General features: G+C 35.8%; 2 protein-coding genes, 2 long non-coding RNA genes and 1 other non-coding gene across 6 annotated transcripts; 3 read left to right on the top strand and 2 right to left on the bottom strand.

Moving 5' to 3' along the window:
* Positions 1-433: 433 nt before the first annotated feature.
* On the top strand, positions 434-2,583 carry LOC132049490 (uncharacterized). Its single transcript, XR_009413096.1, has 2 exons — positions 434-774; positions 2,135-2,583. It is a non-coding gene; the product is annotated as an uncharacterized LOC132049490 (long non-coding RNA).
* On the top strand, positions 684-786 carry LOC132051280 (U6 spliceosomal RNA). The gene has a single exon (XR_009413660.1). It is a non-coding gene; the product is annotated as a U6 spliceosomal RNA (small nuclear RNA).
* Positions 2,584-8,211: 5,628 nt separating the features above from the next.
* On the bottom strand, positions 8,212-10,962 carry LOC132050872 (uncharacterized). The gene is made up of 2 exons (XM_059442212.1): positions 10,491-10,962; positions 8,212-10,457 (listed from the first exon to the last, which is right to left on the bottom strand). The coding sequence occupies exons 1-2, from the start codon at positions 10,864-10,866 to the stop codon at positions 9,358-9,360; spliced, it is 1,476 nt and encodes a 491-aa protein (XP_059298195.1). The 5' UTR covers positions 10,867-10,962; the 3' UTR covers positions 8,212-9,357.
* A 1,035-nt stretch (positions 10,963-11,997) lies between these two features.
* LOC132049488 (uncharacterized) lies at positions 11,998-14,592 on the bottom strand. Of its 2 annotated transcripts, none has more exons than XR_009413094.1 (3): positions 14,486-14,592; positions 12,758-12,806; positions 11,998-12,388 (listed from the first exon to the last, which is right to left on the bottom strand). It is a non-coding gene; the product is annotated as an uncharacterized LOC132049488 (long non-coding RNA). The 2 variants fall into 2 exon arrangements; XR_009413095.1 differs by lacking the exon at positions 14,486-14,592 and adding an exon at positions 14,302-14,369.
* Positions 14,593-16,272: 1,680 nt separating this feature from the next.
* On the top strand, positions 16,273-18,341 carry LOC132049487 (UDP-glycosyltransferase 73C6-like). The gene has a single exon (XM_059440317.1). The coding sequence runs from the start codon at positions 16,658-16,660 to the stop codon at positions 18,140-18,142; it is 1,485 nt and encodes a 494-aa protein (XP_059296300.1). The 5' UTR covers positions 16,273-16,657; the 3' UTR covers positions 18,143-18,341.
* The last annotated feature ends 365 nt before the right edge of the window (positions 18,342-18,706 follow it).

Genomic DNA, 18,706 nt, shown 5'->3' with positions numbered 1-18,706 from the left:
TTGTTTTAGGGTCACTTGCTTTGGAACAAGCAGTTGGAGGTTCCAAAAGACGATACATCTTCTTGTTGAATGAATAGTTGATTTAGATTAACTTTCATATGTTGTTTGGCGTTTGCCATCAAAAAAGATGTTTGTTATGAAACCTTGAAATCTTGGGCCAAGAAAAAAGTGTATGTGAGAACTTCAGTTCTAACAAATTTCTTCTTCCGTCTAAAAAATATAGTTTATCATTGCTTTCCAAGAGTCTTCGGAATTTTTAAAATAATTTCCTATTTTTTTCTAAAATTAAGTAAATTTAGGCTTGGACACATTTGAAAAACGAAAAGGAATTACTATAATTTTGGAAAATAGGATGTAACCCAAAAAAGAATACTAAGAAAACAGGCACTACTTATATGTTATTTGAAAATGAAGCCAAATTATTTATTAAAATAAGAAGAACTAATTGCATAAGTGACAAGCCACCTTCGTTGTAATTACCTCTTTACAATGGCTATACAACGTAAATATTCCAATAATAAACGGCCGGCCCATTTAGTTATCAACCAAAGTGGGCCGTAAACTAGAAAAACAGTACTGTCTGTTCTATTCTAACCGAAAGTGCCAACCAGCTAGTTCTCCCACATCGCGTACAGAAAGAAACTTTGCAGCGTTTATATTGCAAAACAGTAACTTCCATGTTCGTCCCTTCGGGGACATCCGATAAAATTGGAACGATACAGAGAAGATTAGCATGGCCCCTGCGCAAGGATGACACGCACAAATCGAGAAATGGTCCAAATTTTTTTCTCCAATTTTTCGCCATTTTTATTATTTCTTGTGTAGTGTATTGAAGTAATTACTGTTGGTGTGAGAATTTGGATTTACAGTGGTTCATAAATGCAAAATTTTGGTCTTTCTTAGATGTCAAATATTTTCTGTAATTGGGGTTATTATTTCTTGTGTAGTGTATTGAAGTAATTACTGTTGGTGTGAGAATTTGGATTTACATTAGTTCATAATTGCAAAATTTTTGTCTTTCTTAGATGTCAAATATTTTTATGTAATTGGGTGCATGAGTTACTAAATAGTTTTGCTGTATAAACCCTACAACCTTAATGTTAGTATATTTTTTTATGTTTTGATATTGATATTCTCTGTGCATGTTTATGTTGAATGCTAGCTGCTTTTGAAATTATTTGTGTGTGGTGTAGTTTTTAGAGTGAAGTGTGAATATTCTATTAAAGTAATTTTTGGTGTGCAATTTTCGACCTACATATATCTTGTGATTTTGCTGCTATACTTTTGTATCTTCCTCGAATTCCTTTCCTGTTCTTTTCATCTCTTTTTCTTTCTTTGGGTTTTTTCGGAAGAGGTCTAGCTTGCTAGGTGGGGGTTCCATTGAACGCCGACTTTCGAGATAAATTTACGCGTAAAAATTTATTAAAACTGCGATAAAAATAGTAGACATGAACTCTTTAAATTATGACATGCTACCCTCCCACACCTCTCATTTGTGGACACACCTGGACACATTGTGCGATTACACCGGATATGTTGTTGTATTGGTTCATAATTGCAAAAAATTTGTCTTTCTTAGATGTCAAATATTTTATGTAATCGGGTGAATGAGTTGCGAAATATTGGAGTAATATTCAAACAGAAGAAAGATGTAACTTCTTTGAAGATTTGTGTTATTTGGTGTTGGAAATTAAACTAATTGTGCTTGCTGACCTAGATTTAGGCAAATTACTTAGAAATAAAAATGAGGAAGAGAATGTCCAAGCTCAGGCTTGGACACTTAACTTTGCCTTGATCTACCTGTGTCCAATGGTAGCACATGGTATGAATAAGTTTGGTGGATTTTTTAAAAATCTCGAAAATTCACTAAAAGTTTAATCACCATACCCGTATGTAGTTATTGTAGTCAGACACGAGTAGTAGCTAGCGTATTGGGAGACAATCGCCAGGCAAAACAGTTTTCTGCTCAGATGTTGATCTTGTCTGACTTGTTATCTTTACTTCTGATGATATAGTGGCCTTTTTCGTCTTGTTCAATCTTTAGCAAAAATTGGCTTTAATTCAACATATAGCTCTGGATATTTTAGTCCATCAGCTGGTGTACCTGGGGTCTAAAATGATACATATATTACAGTCGCAGAGTCTCGTGCTACCAAAATAGTCATGTGGAGTAAGAGGGGTATGAGTAAATATCTATTTATGGCTTTGCAGCCATGTTTAACGAGAAGTTCATTTTCATCTATTCTATGCACTGTTGCCAGGACCTTAATGATCTGCTAAGGCGACGCAGAGCCTTCTGAATTTATTAGAACGATAGCAGCTTGTTGCACTGGTACCTGACAAAAATGGAACGGTGATTAAGATAGTGCTGTTCAGACCACCATGTCCCTGAGCTGAGCTGACTTATGGGGATCGCTATTTTATTTTATCAAGATATCTGTATTCCTCCCTTTTTTAAAAATTTTATTTAAATTTTAGCATTTGTGCCAAGTTGAATAAGACCTTATTTACAAGTGCTAGTTGCAAACGGCAATTCCATCTGAACTACTTGTGGAACTTACATTGACAAATTTTGGCTGACTCTGCTCAATTTTACAATACTTGAGCTTTACTGGTTAGCTCAGTTGTTTCTTTTCTGCGGAACTGATATACTAGTTGTAATGGCATGGATGATATATCTTGATTATCTTTAAAGAGCTGAAACTGAACGACTGTCAATGGATCAAGGTATATGCAGAGATCCTAGATCTGCTGCGTACAACGTTTAACTCTCAGAGTAGGGTAAAATTTGGCATGACTGGTAACTTGGAGTTTCACCGCTTTTACTGTAGGAGTTATCACTTTTTACTATTTTAACAAAATTTACTAATAAGAGTTATCACTTGGATTGGTTCTGTGATTCAGTGCATGAACTAAATCTTTTTGAGGTCCTTCTCTTTTAGGTTTTCAGTTCTTCTTGGGTTAAGCTTGCCATTTATCAGATACAATTGCTAGAGCAACTTGTTCTTCTGCCCGTGGCTTTTACTCAAATAATTCAATTCAAGCTTGTGGAGGAGTCGGAACCTGCTAGCAAAATTATGTTTGTGATGTGAACTATAACTTCCCGAGTTTTGAACCTGACTGGTGGAGCTTCTTTCGTTCGAGGAGCTTCGTGTGATCAGTCACAAACTATAGTCTAATTGAAAGCTGGAATTTCTCACATTACAGAAAGCTGGAATTTCTCACATTACTGAAAGCTGGAATTTCTCACATTGTATCTCGGTTTTGCTAGCCGTTACGTTGTTTTATAGCGTGTGCAGTGGCCAACAACATTTTTCTGTTGTTTGTAAGCCTCTAATCTTTGTTTGTAACAGCTATGTTATGAGTTATGACTTGTGAAAACAGTGCCTTTGTGTTAGCTTTCTAGAGCAATTTGCTTTTAAAATATCGTGTAAGCTCTTCATTTTATTTTGTTAAAGCTTGTAAATAGGTTCATGTGATTTGCTCGTTCTGTAAATTCTTATTTTTTGACAATAAACATTTTTTATAAATTTTCTTCTCATTACAGTATTATCTTTTTCAAGTCATTTAAACACTCTATGGTTGCTCATTTAAGTTGGAAGCCCTTGTTGTCTCAATTGAGATTTTTTTCTTCTTCTTCTAACATTATTAATCAAAATTTGAAGACGCACCTGATTTTTTCACCACATATCTGCTACCTCCCAAGTCCCACCAAAGATAGGCATTGGGTGACTTTGCACACCAAGAATTAGGCAGATAAGAAAAAAATGACATAGTATTTTTTTGTATCTACTGAGATTTAAACCTTGGTCTTCAAGATTTACACTCACTTTATTGATCACTAGGTCAGACCTCATGTGATTATCTTAGGACAATGCAAATGTCCTTTTGAAATGGGAAAATTAAGGTTGGTGGCCAGTTGCAGCTGGCAATTTGAATTTGGTTCCCCTTCATTTTTTTGTGCGGATTGCCCTTCAAAGCCACTGGTTTTTTATTTTTGTCCTTCGACTAATACCTTAAGGTTTTGGGTTCGAACCTCAGCTCAGTAAAAAAAAAAAAAAATCACAAGGCAGAGTTTTGCAGCAGGCAGAATTTTGAATGCAAAACTCTCCTGCAGGTAGAGTTTTGCATTCAAAATTTTGCCTGAGGCCTAACTTTGCTACAAACTCTGCCTTGCGATATTTTTTTTTAATTTTTTTTTTACTGAGTCTAGGTTCGCACCCCAAACCTTATGGTATTAGGCGAAGGGAAAAAATTAAAGACCACCCCAAAATAAGGGCAACGCCCTTTAAGATGAGTTAACGTTAGCCCTAGTACCAACGAGTCTGGAACCTAAATGACCCACAAAAAAACAAAAGTGACCAAAATAACCCATGAATTTTTTTTTACCAAACTACCTTTAATGCAATTTTTTTTGTGCGTTATATAAAAATGAGTTAACGTCTTCTATTAACATCCGTTACCCGAGGCTTTTTTTTTTTTTTTACATGACGTAAGAATTTGTTGCGTTATGCAACATGTCATACAAACCAAAAAGTTACTTTGAAATTCTATTAAGTTGCTTTCCATTTTTACTTTGATTATTTAGTCTAATTAATTATTCAAGGTGCGGATGTTGGGCCAATTATTCAAGGGTTATTTAATTATTTATTTTAATTATCTTTTTTCTCATTTTTAGTTTGTATCCATTTTTTAATTACATATAAAGTAGTAATTATGTATTTTTAATTATATATAGAATAGTTCTCAATAGATTATTTAATTATTTAATTATAATATATAAATAGACTTTTTCACTATCGTGAATATTAATAAAAATCCTGCACTTACACTTTCTATGGGGATAGCCGTTACTAAACATATTAAAACGTAATTATAAAAAAAATTAAAATTATAAGTAACACAAATTGCTTAATAAAATATGCCAACTATTATTATTAGCTTTCTTGCACATTACTCTAGCAAGCATTATAACGTTTTATAATTAAAAAATTCTCATTTTTAGTTTGCTTATTTTTTCTTCTGCTTTAAAATTGTTTTCAATTTACTTATTTTGATAAAATGCCATTTGTGTAGGATTTCTTAAGAAGTCATTTAATTATAATATTTTATTAAATAAGATTTTCTGACATTTAGTTTGTTTATTTATTTAATATTTATTTATTCTTCTGCTTTAAAATTATTTTCAATTTACTTAATCTGATAAAACTTCATTTGTGTAGGATTTCATAAGAAGTCATTTAATTATAACATTTTATCACATAAGAATTTCTCATTTTAGTTCGTTTATTTATTCTTCTGCTTTAAAATTATTTTCAATTTACTTATTCAGATAGTGTTTCATTTGTGGAGGATCTCTTAAGAAGTTATTTAATTATCATATTTTATTTTTAAATACGTTATTTCATAATGCTACAATACAAAATCAATTATTTGTCGTGTGATCTAGTAAAGAAAACAAAAATGTTTAAAAAGGAATGCAAATTTCAACGCTAGCCAAAAAAGAATAGCACAGTGATTTACACAATGTAATTACGGGTCAGAATCTCTGAGTGCGTTATGGAAATTCATTCGAAGATTGTAAGAAACCACTTGTCAGGGCGAATTGCTATGATTTTGCACCAAGTTGAAAATCCAAATGTACTTTTTTTTATAGTTCTAAAACTGCCTTTTTTTATATATTACTAAAAAATTCTTATTTGATAAAATATTATAATTAAATGACTTCTTATGAAATCCTACACAAATGAAGTTTTATCAGATTAAGTGGATTGAAAATAATTTTAAAGCAGATGAATAAATAAACAAACTATATATGAGAAATTCTTATTTGATAAAATATTATAACTAAATGACTTCTTAAGAGATCCTACACAAATGAAGTTTATCAGATTAAGTAGATTGAAAATAATTTTAAAGCTGATGAATAAATAAACAAACTAAATATGAGAAATTATTATTTAATAAAATATTATATTTAAATGAGTTCTTAAGAGATCCTACACAAATGACATTTTATGGGAATAAGTAAATTAAAAATAATTTTAAATCAGAAGAATAAATAAGCAACCTAAAAATGAGAATTTTTTTAATTATTAAGTTTTATAATTCGTGCTAGCATAATGTGCGAGAAAGCTAATAATAATTGTTGGCATATTTTACTAAGTAATTTGTGTTATTTATAATTATATTTTAATGTGTTTAGTAACGGCTATCCCCATAGAAAGTGTAATGTAGGATTTTTATAATATTCATGACAGTAAAAAAGTGAATTTATATATTATAATTAAATAATTAAATAACCTCTTGAGAACTATTCTAGATATAATTAAAAATTACATAATTACTACTTTATATGTAATTAAAAAGTAGATGCAAACTAAAAATGAGAAAAAGGATAATTAAACTAAATAATTAAATAACCCTTGAATAAGTGGCCCAACATCCGCACCTTGAATAATTAATTAAACTAAATAATCGAAGTAAAAATGGAAAGCAACTTATAGAATTTCAAAGTAGTTTTTTGGTTTGTGCGGGATGTTGCGTAACGCAACAAATTCTTGCGTTATGTGATAAATAAAATAAAACTCCGGCTAGTGATGTTAATAGAGCACGTTAACTCATTTATATATAATATAAAGTTACAAGGTGTTAACTCATTTATATATATATATATTTTAATGTATACTACTGCCGACACCCCTAACACAGTTCTGGTTAAAGGTTGCGATGATCATGGGTTCAAACCTAGTCACGACATTTCTACATTTTTTGACACCCTTAGAATCCCGCTCCGCCACCTGGGACATTAATAAGATTTCTATTTATTTTTTCTCTCCTATTTTTTGGCATCTTTCCCTTCATTTCTCTACATTATTTACTAAATAATTGGATTAACAAAAGACTCATACATTAAGTATCCCATTGCAAGAGTCTCACCCACGTACAACTTAGTAATAAATTCCATGTAACCCTCTCATCCACGTAGCAGCAATATTGATTGACACATTAAAGCAAAAGCCGTTTTGTGCTTGATATTAACCAGTGATATGCCATTGTTTTTGTTGATCAGAACCCTTCTGCTCAACTTCCAATTTCCAAGCCATTCTCTGGTCCCACTAAAAATCACATTTTCCCATTTAAAGCAACAACGTAGGCTTCTCATGAAGCCTATTTTGACAAGTTTTCACTTCCAAATACTTGAAATTCCAGCCAGATTTCTCTCTGTCTGTGATGTATGATTTTTTTTTTTTTTGACTTGATCTCCTCTTTGTTCATTGTTTTAGCACGTTACTAACTTTTTTTCACCACCAAAGGTTGTGGTAGATGGTAAGTACTCCTCCATCCTTAACTAGATTTCAGATTCAGGCCTTGGTGGGGAGCGCTTTACCCCCTCAAAATGTGACTTTCGGCACGAATCCTAAACACCGGGTGAGAAACCAAAATAAAAAACTAATTTTTTTTGTTTATTTGTTTTTCTTTGTTTTGGCAGGTGGTTATTGGAGATATGATTAATTGTCAAAAAATAATTAAAAAAAGAAGTGTTTACAGAAATTAGCTGACGATTACTTCTTTTTGTCATTATTTTTGCATGGTGAATAGCTTTGACTATCTCAGTAATAAAACACATTGTTTTATACATTTTACACATTGATGAAAATGCCCGAAGTTGTATTTCGTAAATAATATAGCAAGATAATTTTCACAATGCCAACAACAACCCAGTGAAATCCCACAATGTGGTGTCTGGGGAGGGTAGGGTGTACGCAGACCTTACTCCTACCAAGATAGGACGGTACATTTCCGAAAGACCCTACTCGAATAGAAAGCATAAAAAGAGGTCGTATAAGACCAAGAAATTCAAAGCGATATGGAAATGAAAATAACGAAAGCGATTAAGCCATGATGAAGCGGTTGCAAGGGCGTAGCTATCACGGATAAAATAAGATAATCAAAGTACAGGAAATAACAGATAGTAACAGAAATCAAAGCACAAGAACTTATATCGCGATAATGCGACTACTAATATGAAAGGATAAACGATAATATCTACTAGCCTTCTACTCTAATCTGAGTCCTCCATACCCTCCTATCTAAGGTCATATCCTCGTAAGTCAGAATCGCGCCATGTCTTGTCTAATCACCTCTCCCCAATACTTCTTCGGCTACCCCTACCTCTTCTGAAACCATCCATGGCCAACCTCTACACCTCCGCACTGGGGCATCTGTGTCTCTCCTCTTCACATGCCCAAACCATCTCAGTCTCGCTTCTTGCATCTTGTCTTCCACCAAGGCCACTCCCACATTATCCCGGATAGCCTCATTCCTAATCCTGTCACTCTTGGTGTGCCCACACATCCATCTCAACATTCTCATCTCGGCAACTTTCATCTTTTGAACGTGAGAGAACATAACTGGCCAACACTCCGCCCCATACAACATAGTCGATCTAACCACCACTTTGTAGAACTTGCCCTTAAGTTGTGGTGGCACCTTCTTATCGCATAGCACTCAAGAAGCGAGCCTCTATTTCATCCACCCTGCCCCAATACGATGTGTGACATCATCGTCAATCTCCCCACTACCTTGTATAATAGACCCAAGATACTTGAAACTACTTTTCTTCCGGATGACCTGGGTACCAAGCCTCACTTCCGCGCCAGCCTCCTGAGGTGCTTCACTGAACTTGCACTCCAAGTACTCTGTCTTGGTCCTACTCAACTTGAACGCTTTAGACTCCAGAGTCTGTCTCCAACCCTCCAGCTTAGCGTTAACTCTGCTACGAGTCTCGTCGATCAGGACTATGTCATCCACGAAAAGCATACACCATGGCACCTCACCTTGGATTTGTTGAGTCAATCCATTCATCACCAAGGCAAATAAAAACGGACTAAGAACTGATCCTTGTGCAACCCCATCACAACTGGGAAGTGCTCTGAGTCTCCTCCTACTGTCCTTACTCTGGTCTTGGTTCCTTCATACATGTCCTTAATCACCCTAATGTACGCCACAGGTACACCTTTAGCCTCCAAGCATCTCCATAGGATCTCTCTTGGAACTTTGTCGTAAGCCTTTTCTAGGTCGATGAATACCATGTGTAAGTCCTCTTCCTCTCCCTATACTTGCTCCACCGCCTCCTTACAAGATGGATGGCTTCGGTAGTTGAGCGTCCCGGCATGAATCCGAACTGGTTCTCTGAAATAGATACGCCTCTCCTCACCCTCATCTCCACCACCCTTTCCCACACTTTCATAGTATAGCTTAACAGTTTGATACCTCTAAAGTTGTTGCAATTCTAGATATCGCCCTTGTTCTTGTATAGAGGGATTATTACTCTCGACCTCCATTCTTCGGGCATCATTGCCGTCTTAAAGATGACATTAAACAACCTAGCAGCCACTTCAAACCTGCTGAGCCCGCAATCTTCCAAAATTCCCTAGGAATCTTGTCAGGTCCAGTCTCTTTTCCCTTACGCATCCTATGAACAACACCCTTAACCTCCTCAACCTTAATACTCCTGCAATACCCAAAATCGTGACGCCACCCTGTATGTTCTAAATCTCCCAACACAATGTCCTTGTCCCATTCTTCATTCAAGAGTTTGTGGAAGTATGACTGCCATCTCCGTCTAATGAGAGCCTCATCTACCAATACTTTTCCATGCTCGTCCTTGATGCACTTCACTTGATCCACATCACGTGCCCTCCTCTCCCTCGCCTTGGCTAGCTTGAACAATTTCTTATCCCCGCCTTTTTTCTCTAGTTCAGCATAAAGGCGTTCAAAAGCTGCCGTTTTTGCCATCGAAACTGCCAACTTCACCTCCTTCCTCGCCATCTTATAAAGTTCCCTATTCGTCCACTTCTCCACCTCATCCTTGTTTTCTATCAACTTCGCAAACGCCACCTCCTTTGCTTCCACCTTCCCTTGCACTTTTCCATTCCACCACCAATCCTCTCGATGCCCACCACAACTACCTGTTGAGACCCCCAGCACTTCCCTAGCTACTACCTTAATGCAACTAGCCGTTCTATCCCACATACTGATCGCATCCCCACTACTACCCCAGGCCCCCACAGCCTTCAATTTCTCGCCTATCTCTAGGGCACTAGTCATGGTCAAACTCCCCCATCTGATCCTAGGACGGTCACCCACGACCCTCTTCTTTCTCGTCATCTTGATCCCTAAATCCATCACCAAGAGCTTATGTCGGGTTGTAAGGTTGTCACTTGGGATGACCTTACAGTCTTTGCACAGACCTTTATCATCCTTCCTAAAGAGTAAAAAGTCTATATGAGTCTTAGCCACCGAACTACGGAAGGTTACCAAGTGCTCCTCCTTCTTTGGGAAACTCGAATTGGCTATCACCAACCCAAAAGCTCTTGCCAAATCCAAAAGTGAGACTCCTCCTCCATTCATGTCCCTGAAGCCAAAACCTCCATGCACATTATCATAACCCCCTGAAATAGGCTCGATGTGCCCATTGAAATCACCTCCCACGAATAGCTTCTCAGTAGGCGGTATGCCTCCCACTAACTCGTCCAAATCCTCCCAAAAACGTCTCTTCTCCTCCTCGCCTAAGCCCGCTTGCGGTGCATACGCACTAATAATGTTCAAAGTGAGCCCTTCAACGACCACCTTAATCGACATCATCCTATCAGTTACCCTCCGAACCTCTACCACCTGATCCCTTAATTCTCTATCTACTAAAATGCCTACCCCATTCCTATACTTCGACTTACCAGAGAACCAAAGCTTATACCCGTCTACCTCCTTAGCTTTAGGACCTACCGATTTGGTCTCTTGGACGCAAGCTATATTAATCTTCCTCTCTTTAAGAATCTTAACTAGCTCTATGGACTTCCCCATTAATATCCCAATGTTCTAAGAACCTACCCTCAGCCTAGACGCTCTTCTAACCCACTTACCCCTTCTAACCCTCGCCCCCGTCCCCGAACGAGAACATGACCCTAGTCTACCATCAATAACCAAAGCACGAAAGTGAGTATGAACTAATAAATTATTGAAAGGACTATAGTCAGCAAAATATAACTATAGGTGTATGGACAAAGAATGGATATGAGCAACCGGAGGTACCAACTCAAATAACCGAACTCCGTTCGCCGCCGAAAAACACTATTCAACGCCGTAGTTATCGTTCACTATCGTGGTACCGTTCCACTTCGCGGAGTAATGTTCACAAAGACCTGAAAGGGAGGAGAGAAAAGAAGAGAAGAGGGGGAAAAGGAAAAAAATGAGAGAGAAAGAGGAGAGCGGACTGGCCGAAAAATGATGCCAGAAAAAGTCACCGGCGTCGGAGCAGCGATTTTTTGGCTGCCCGTCCAAGCGCCAGTAGCAGATAAAAAATGGAAAAAAGGAGAAGAAGAGAAGAAGAAGAAGAAGAAGAAGAAGAAGAAGAAGAAGAAGAAGAAGAAGAGAGAAGAAAAGTAGATCTGGCCGGAAAAGTGGCGGCGTTCCGACCGTTAGGGGTACGCTGAAACCAACAACGGTGGCGGAAAAGTGACCGTTACCAGAAGACAGTTCTGACAGGGAGTAGCACTTAGGTTATAAGTGAAATACTATTCACTTATCACAAATGAACCATAATGTTGTTTCATCGAAAATTTGGCAAAGCCCGTCTAAATGTTTCTTCAAACTTTAGAGTAAGCTAAAATGAAGATTGTCCCTTAGCCTTATTCTGTTACCACGACATCTTGCTGTATCACTATAGGCGGCAGGGCTTCACCCTTCTAGAGGAGGCAAAAATTAAGACTATCGTCATAGCATTATACTATCACCACTTCATGAATTTAACAAGTCCATCATTTAACCGAAATTTTAAGCATGGTGCAAAAGAGCAAAATCACACTATCGTTCTAAGCCATCACAGGTAATAAAGTGTCCAACTGAAACAATTTTCATGTCAATTGTGGTGACATAGTCTTTTCTTCCCATCATGAAAGTTGAACTCAAAATTTCTACTAATATACAGAGTAAAAGAAGACAAATAAGATCTCACATTGTTTGAATGTATTCTTAGAGGTTCAGCTGATGCATACATTAGGATAGTTATTGACTCGTCCTTCTATAGTGAAATTGGCATAATTTCTACTACTACTTAATATAGAAAACCAATATCTCATGCTGTTGAGACACCCAAAATCCATAGATGAAAAGCCTTTGAAAGTTTTTGTGTGTACAAACCAGGGCTTCTTCATAATCCTCTCCATCTAGTTTGTAATCATTTCCATGTCTCATTTTTCTTCATCAACTGTGCAGTATGTTTCTTGAGTCAATACAAAAGCATCCAACTACGCCAATTTCTAGTAGATAAACTCCCCTTGGGGATATAGGTTAAGGGAGATTTGAGATGCAGTTTTGTCAGTCCCTACTGCATTTGAGAAGCATATAGTCAAGAATAAGTAATGCATAGTTCTCTGAGATAATGGAATAAGTTGCACGAATACAAACCAATGCTCAACATAATATATTGCTAATGTTCAATGAATAAGAAACCAAACCTAAAAATATCATATTGTTAATAACAGGAAGCCTACTAAACCAGCAAACACATGAAAAAGAAACACAAAATCATGGTGCTGCTAGGATTTCCTTATTCACTATCCACTTTAAGCAAATTGGCATTTCTTATTTTATACACACCAGCTTGATGCTTCAATAAAGCTGTAAATATGCTAGCATGGAAAGAACATAAGTTCTTAGAACAAACAAATACTCCACAGGTCACAAAATAAACTACCTTCTATGCTTCTTCTTCCTCTTCAGAGACAACTGCAAATCCAGATTTGCTTCAAATGAATAGACCTCATTTAGCCATAAGAAATTACATTACCAAAGATACTAAATAAACGTGCGGATTTAACAACATTCTACGTTTGCAAATGGTAACATTTCCAAATAAATATTAAGGCGCTGCTTTTAGAAAAATAATGCATTTTCTGTGTTTGAAGCTGAACTTTGAAAGTACACCGTCCACATGATAGACTCGACCCTCAATAACATTTGCAGAAAGATAAGGAAAATGACTTTACACTCAACACTATATTGATTAACAAAATTATGTGACAAATCTTGAAAACTTGAAGGAAAAAAACTTTTGAGGTAAAATAGTCATGTGAAGCAGCTCAATGTCAACACGGGATGTTAAGATAATTTTGATATGCAGCATAACAATCCATAGATACAACATGAATTTAATCAATAAACAAAGAGATTGTACTTAACTATTAATAATATGTGTTCGGCCAAAAAAAAGAGGCTTAGTACCTAAAGTACATCAACTGCAACTGATAGAATGATAATACAGAAGAAGACATGACCAAAAGTCGAAGCAGTTGATATTCATATATACAGAAGTTGTCCAGATATTAGCAAAGTTGCTAGGTAATATTTGCAACCTATAACACCAAACCGACATTAGGCAATATAAAGTATGTCTGATCACGTAAGGTGTCTGCTATTCTGGCATTCAATATTTATAGTGTAGACATGCCATCACTAAATTAAGAAGTATAAATAACAACAAATACCAAAATAATCTCAAATTTCAAGTTATTCAATATTAATACCAACAGGACATTTTTTCTTAAGAATTCCTTCTTAACAGAATAGCGAAAAAGGTCATAAAACTCAAAATCAGAAGTACTTCTTTCAGAAATAGATTCCTTAAAAGCCGATTTCCAGAGAGATCGAAGTCTGAGCTTCATAAACAAAAAGCAGAACATAGAAGCCCAAATGTTAATAGAATACATATATCCTTCCGAATCTTGGAGTATTCCGAACGATATGAAAAGATAAAGTCGAACACAATGTCCATCATTTAAAGCTTCTATTCACCATTGAATTTCATTGTATTTTAGGTGTTTAAAGCTTTTGACTAGCTATATATGCTGCTCTATATCTTTGTGAATGAGTAAGGAATTTGGAGTTGATTTTTGGTCTCTTTATGTAAAATTCTTAGTTTACAACATGTCATATGATGGATCTTTTATCAGTGTACTAACTAAAGTCATCAAGAACCTTTTGAGGCACTTGACATTAAATGAAAAAACAATGTATTGAAGATCCTTATTTTAAGGCTTGGGATAGTTCATTGTAGTTGTTTTTAACTGCTTCAAATCAACGATACCAAATATTCAGACTAAATGTCTAGATGTTGAGCGTTCAAGTAATAAAATGAGCACTTCAATCCCATCTAACTGTGCATAAAACCTATTAGAAATTCTAACTATGCTTTAGGTAAAAGCTACTACAACTTGCTTATCTCAAAACTGGAAAATTTACCTACTGGTAACGGAAAAACATCAAGCATGAAGAAAAATCCAAGCTTCACCATAATGATAACATGCACCAAAGAAAACGGAAAGAAAAGCACATAAATGAATACCCAAATGGGATATCAAGAGATTGAGAAACAAAGGTTGATAAAGTTTTACTTGAAAGAAGTGTTGGGAGAAAGTGGACAGACCTTGTCAATGACACAACTTCCTATTTTGTGTTCCATTTGATTCATCTGTTAGCTGATTTCGGACATGCATGTGCTAAAAAAATTGAGTCTACTCAATTACAGAAAACTTGTCAAAAGAGCATCAATGTGCAAATAGGATACAATCATATGAAACTATACAAAATAACAGAGAAAATTCAATTAGCAACAACTTCGTGCATTAAATAAAGGCAAGAACAGAGAAAAACTCACCAGAATTGAACAAATTAAAGCAAGAGCAAGAAAAACCCAACCGACACACGCTGGAGTTAACCTGACCACCCAGAACTTCTCCATAATCCTCTTAAAATTCGCCGGTGAGTAAAGAGAATTGGGTTTAATTGAATGATACAGAGAGCTCTAACTGCACAATGGAGAAATAGTTAAGAACTTTGTGCCTATTTTAAGCAGTTAAATCAGATGTTTCATCTTTTATGCATGAGGTACAAATGGCTGCAGCACATAAGAAGACAAAAATACCTAAATTACCCCTAAAGCAGCTGGTTAGCCCTAAAGACAGGTGTGGTGATTCTTAAACAGGGCTGGTTTTTTTGGAATTTCAAGTAAAGTACAGCCTAAGAACATGGCTGTACAATTTAGCATTTAGTTAAATACCCGAAAATACCCCTAACTCTCGGTAAAGCAGGGAGCTCAACTCTCCCTTCTATATAGGTAGTAATAGTAATTCATTTTGCATTTTAATTCATGAAAAAATAGTAGACTCGTGAAAAAATGTTTGACTAATAAATATTATTTCTTTTTAAAATATTATAACATTAATATTATAAATTTATCACGATTGCGCGAAGTGCGGATAAGTAAACTAGTTTTTATATAACGCACAAAAAAGTTGCATTAACGGTAGTTTGGTAACTTTTTTTTCATTGGTTATTTTGGTCACTTTTATTTTTTGATGGGTCATTTAGGTTCCGGTTTATAGTACCAACATGGAACATGGCAGTATTTAATGCAGAATTAAATGCCTTGGTTACTTTGGGAATCTTATCTTTCTGAAGCTTCATTCAATGAACTTGTCAAATGCCCAGTAGGTTCCAGGACAACAAAATGAAAAAATTAAAATTTTATTGAGGAGATGATAAAAACTAGCTCCCATCCCTGCAAAGAGTTTAATATTTACCTTCTTCATTAAAATCTGTCGTCAGAGAAAACTCATATTTTAGTATTGCAGCAGTATATCATCTGGTTATTTTCTATCCAGAACAAGGAAAGAACATATTAGTAAGTGTAGTTCTTTTCTTTTTTCTCCAATTAGAAATTAGTTTTCCTATTATTTTCTTCCTGCTGCTTAGTTAATCAAATGATGAGATTTTCCAGTAGACTTGGAAGAAAGATACCAAAGAGAGAGCGGGAAACACACCCTATGGTGATTGGATAAAGAAAATAATACTCCTATTTTAATTTATGTGAACCTATTTTCTTATTAGTGTGTGTCAAAAAGAATGACCTCTTTCTATATTTGAAAACACTTTATCTTTATGGAATGATTCCTGTACATATATATGTATTCATTTAGGGCCACGAGTTTAAAAGTCTTACTAACTTTTTTTTAAATTTAAGTATCAGGTCAAATGGATTCACATAAATTGAAATGGAGGGAGTATAAAATATGTTTCTAAGCCTCTTTTGTCAGTAAGTACACTGTATTTCTTCTCCTCCCTATCCAATCATAGTTCGAATAATCTACCCCTTCACTTTCAATAAAAGAAACAAAGGAAAAAGAAGGAGAAAAAAATTAAATAAGTGCATATGCATGCATGTTGCAATTTTAAATAGCAATTTTCCACATGACATGACCTGTGTATGTTGACTTCCATTGTTAAGCTTTCACATCATCCACCAAGATAAGCATATGGTGATAGTTAGGCTTTGGTATCCTCTTGTCACTTCATACCTATCCTACCTTTAGCTTTGGCCGTTTTCTCTAAAAAGAATTAGTAGTATTTTTATATTATATGGTGCTGGTTTTAGCCTTTTTCTGAAGTGATTTTCAACTTTCAACAAACACTCAAGACAGAGTGACCTTGCTGACACGATTCACTGAGATTTGGTCCTTTACCGTTCCGATTCGTGCAATATAAAAAGAAACACTCAAGAAAGCTACTGATAAGCTGAAGAGCAAATCTGTATCACTCAATGGCTGCTCAAAATTCTCAACTTCACTTTGTTCTTGTACCCTTAATGTCCCCTGGCCATCTCATCCCTATGGTGGACTTTGCTAAATTGTTAGCACAACATGGTGTAATTGTTTCTATAATTTCGACACCCCTTAACACCATCAGATTTAAATCGAGTATTGGTCATTCTGTCAAATCAGGCCTTCAGATCAGAGTACATGAACTCGAATTTCCAGCATTACAAGCCGGCCTGCCCCAGGTATGTGAGAATATGGATTCCTTACCTTCACGCGATTCGATCAAGGATTTCTTTCTAGCTGCTAGCATGTTGCAAAAACCATTTGAAGAATTGTTCAGTGATCTTAAGCCTAGTCCTTGCTGCATAATATCTGGGAAAAACATGGCGTGGACTGTCGATAGTGCGCGTAAGTTTAGAGTTCCTAGGATTTTCTTTGATGGTATGGGCTGTTTTTCTTCTACATGTACTCAGAAATTGCAAAGTTCCAAAGTTCATGAGAATTTGTCAAAGTTTGAGTCTTTTGTAGTACCAGGTTTGCCTCATAGAATAGAGTTGACTAAAGCACAGTTGCCTGAAAATCTGAATCCAGGCTCACCAGACTTGGTCGATGTTCGCAACAAAATGGTTGCTGCTGAATCCATTTCAGATGGGATTATTGTCAACACATTTGAGGAATTGGAACTTGAATATGTTAAAGAGTTTAAGAAGATCAAAGGTGGAAAAGTATGGTGCATTGGCCCTGTCTCAGCTTGCAACAAATCGGAATCCGAAAAGGCTACAAGAGGAAAAAATGTGTCATTGGAAGAGAACAAATGCCTCAAGTGGCTAGATTTGCAGGAACCAAACTCTGTGGTTTATGCAAGTCTTGGTAGCATATGTGGCCTAACATGTTCACAACTTGTGGAACTTGGATTAGGTTTAGAAGCATCAAATAGGCCATTCATATGGGTAATGAGAGGAGGGGAGAAATCAAAAGAGTTAGAAAAATGGATTGAAGAAGAAAGATTTGAAGAGAGGATTAAAGGTAGAGGCTTTTTAATAAAAGGCTGGTCACCTCAAATACTTGTGTTATCTCATCCTTCTATTGGCGCTTTCTTAACGCATTGTGGATGGAATTCGACTCTAGAAGGGTGCTGCTCTGGCTTGCCTATAATTACTTGTCCTTTGTTTGCTGAACAGTTTATTAATGAGAAATTGATCACGCAAGTTTTAGGCACTGGTGTTAGTGTGGGAGTCAAGGCTGCTGTTACATGGGGAATGGAGGAAAAATCGGGATTAGTAATGAAGCGCGAATATGTGGAGAACGCGATTGAGAAGATCTTCGATAAAGGTGTAGAAGGAGAAGATCGACGTAGAAAGGCAAAAGAGATCGCGAAAATGGCGAAGAAGGCATTAGAGGAAGGTGGCTCATCTTACATAAACATAGAGGCTTTGATTCAAGATATTGTGCAACAAAGTTTGAGCAGTGTTGAGGCACGTTCTTGATAGTTCTTATGAAAAACACTCTCTTTTTTCAGAATATATAGTCATGAAACTCTTTCCTTGAATTGTGATTTGTGTCATTTAAGAATACAATTTAGCTGCTGTGTTTTTATGTCTCAAATTTATTTCAGTAATGATCTGTTCTAGTGTTGAAACTTTGAGTTGATTTTATAGGAAAAGGTTTATTATTATATTTTAACTACTCATCCTCCAGCCAAATGTATGTTCACCCTGTTTTTCCTTCTTTCACTAGTTCTATCTTCTGTTCTTGTGATTCCTGGACATGCAGTTATAAGTAGTAACTGAACTGGAAAATAACACACACACAGAGAAACTACCGTCAAATCTCAGAAGCCGCAATATAGAAAAATGCACCTGATACAAAAAGTAGCAGAAATTGCACTTCCGAAAAGCTATAAACGACTCTAGAAATGGAGCAAAAATAATAGAACTGCACCTCAAATGTATGTTCATGCTACTAAAGAAATAAATTCTCACAGCTCTCGTTAAATCAACAAACAAATTTTGTTATATATAAATGTTTAACTGTGACCAAAAGCATTGACT

The sequence above is a fragment of the Lycium ferocissimum genome, chromosome 3 (genome assembly GCF_029784015.1).
Source record: "Lycium ferocissimum isolate CSIRO_LF1 chromosome 3, AGI_CSIRO_Lferr_CH_V1, whole genome shotgun sequence".
NCBI classification, from domain to species: domain Eukaryota; kingdom Viridiplantae; phylum Streptophyta; class Magnoliopsida; order Solanales; family Solanaceae; genus Lycium; species Lycium ferocissimum.
This window is presented reverse-complemented; position numbering and strand designations above follow the sequence as displayed.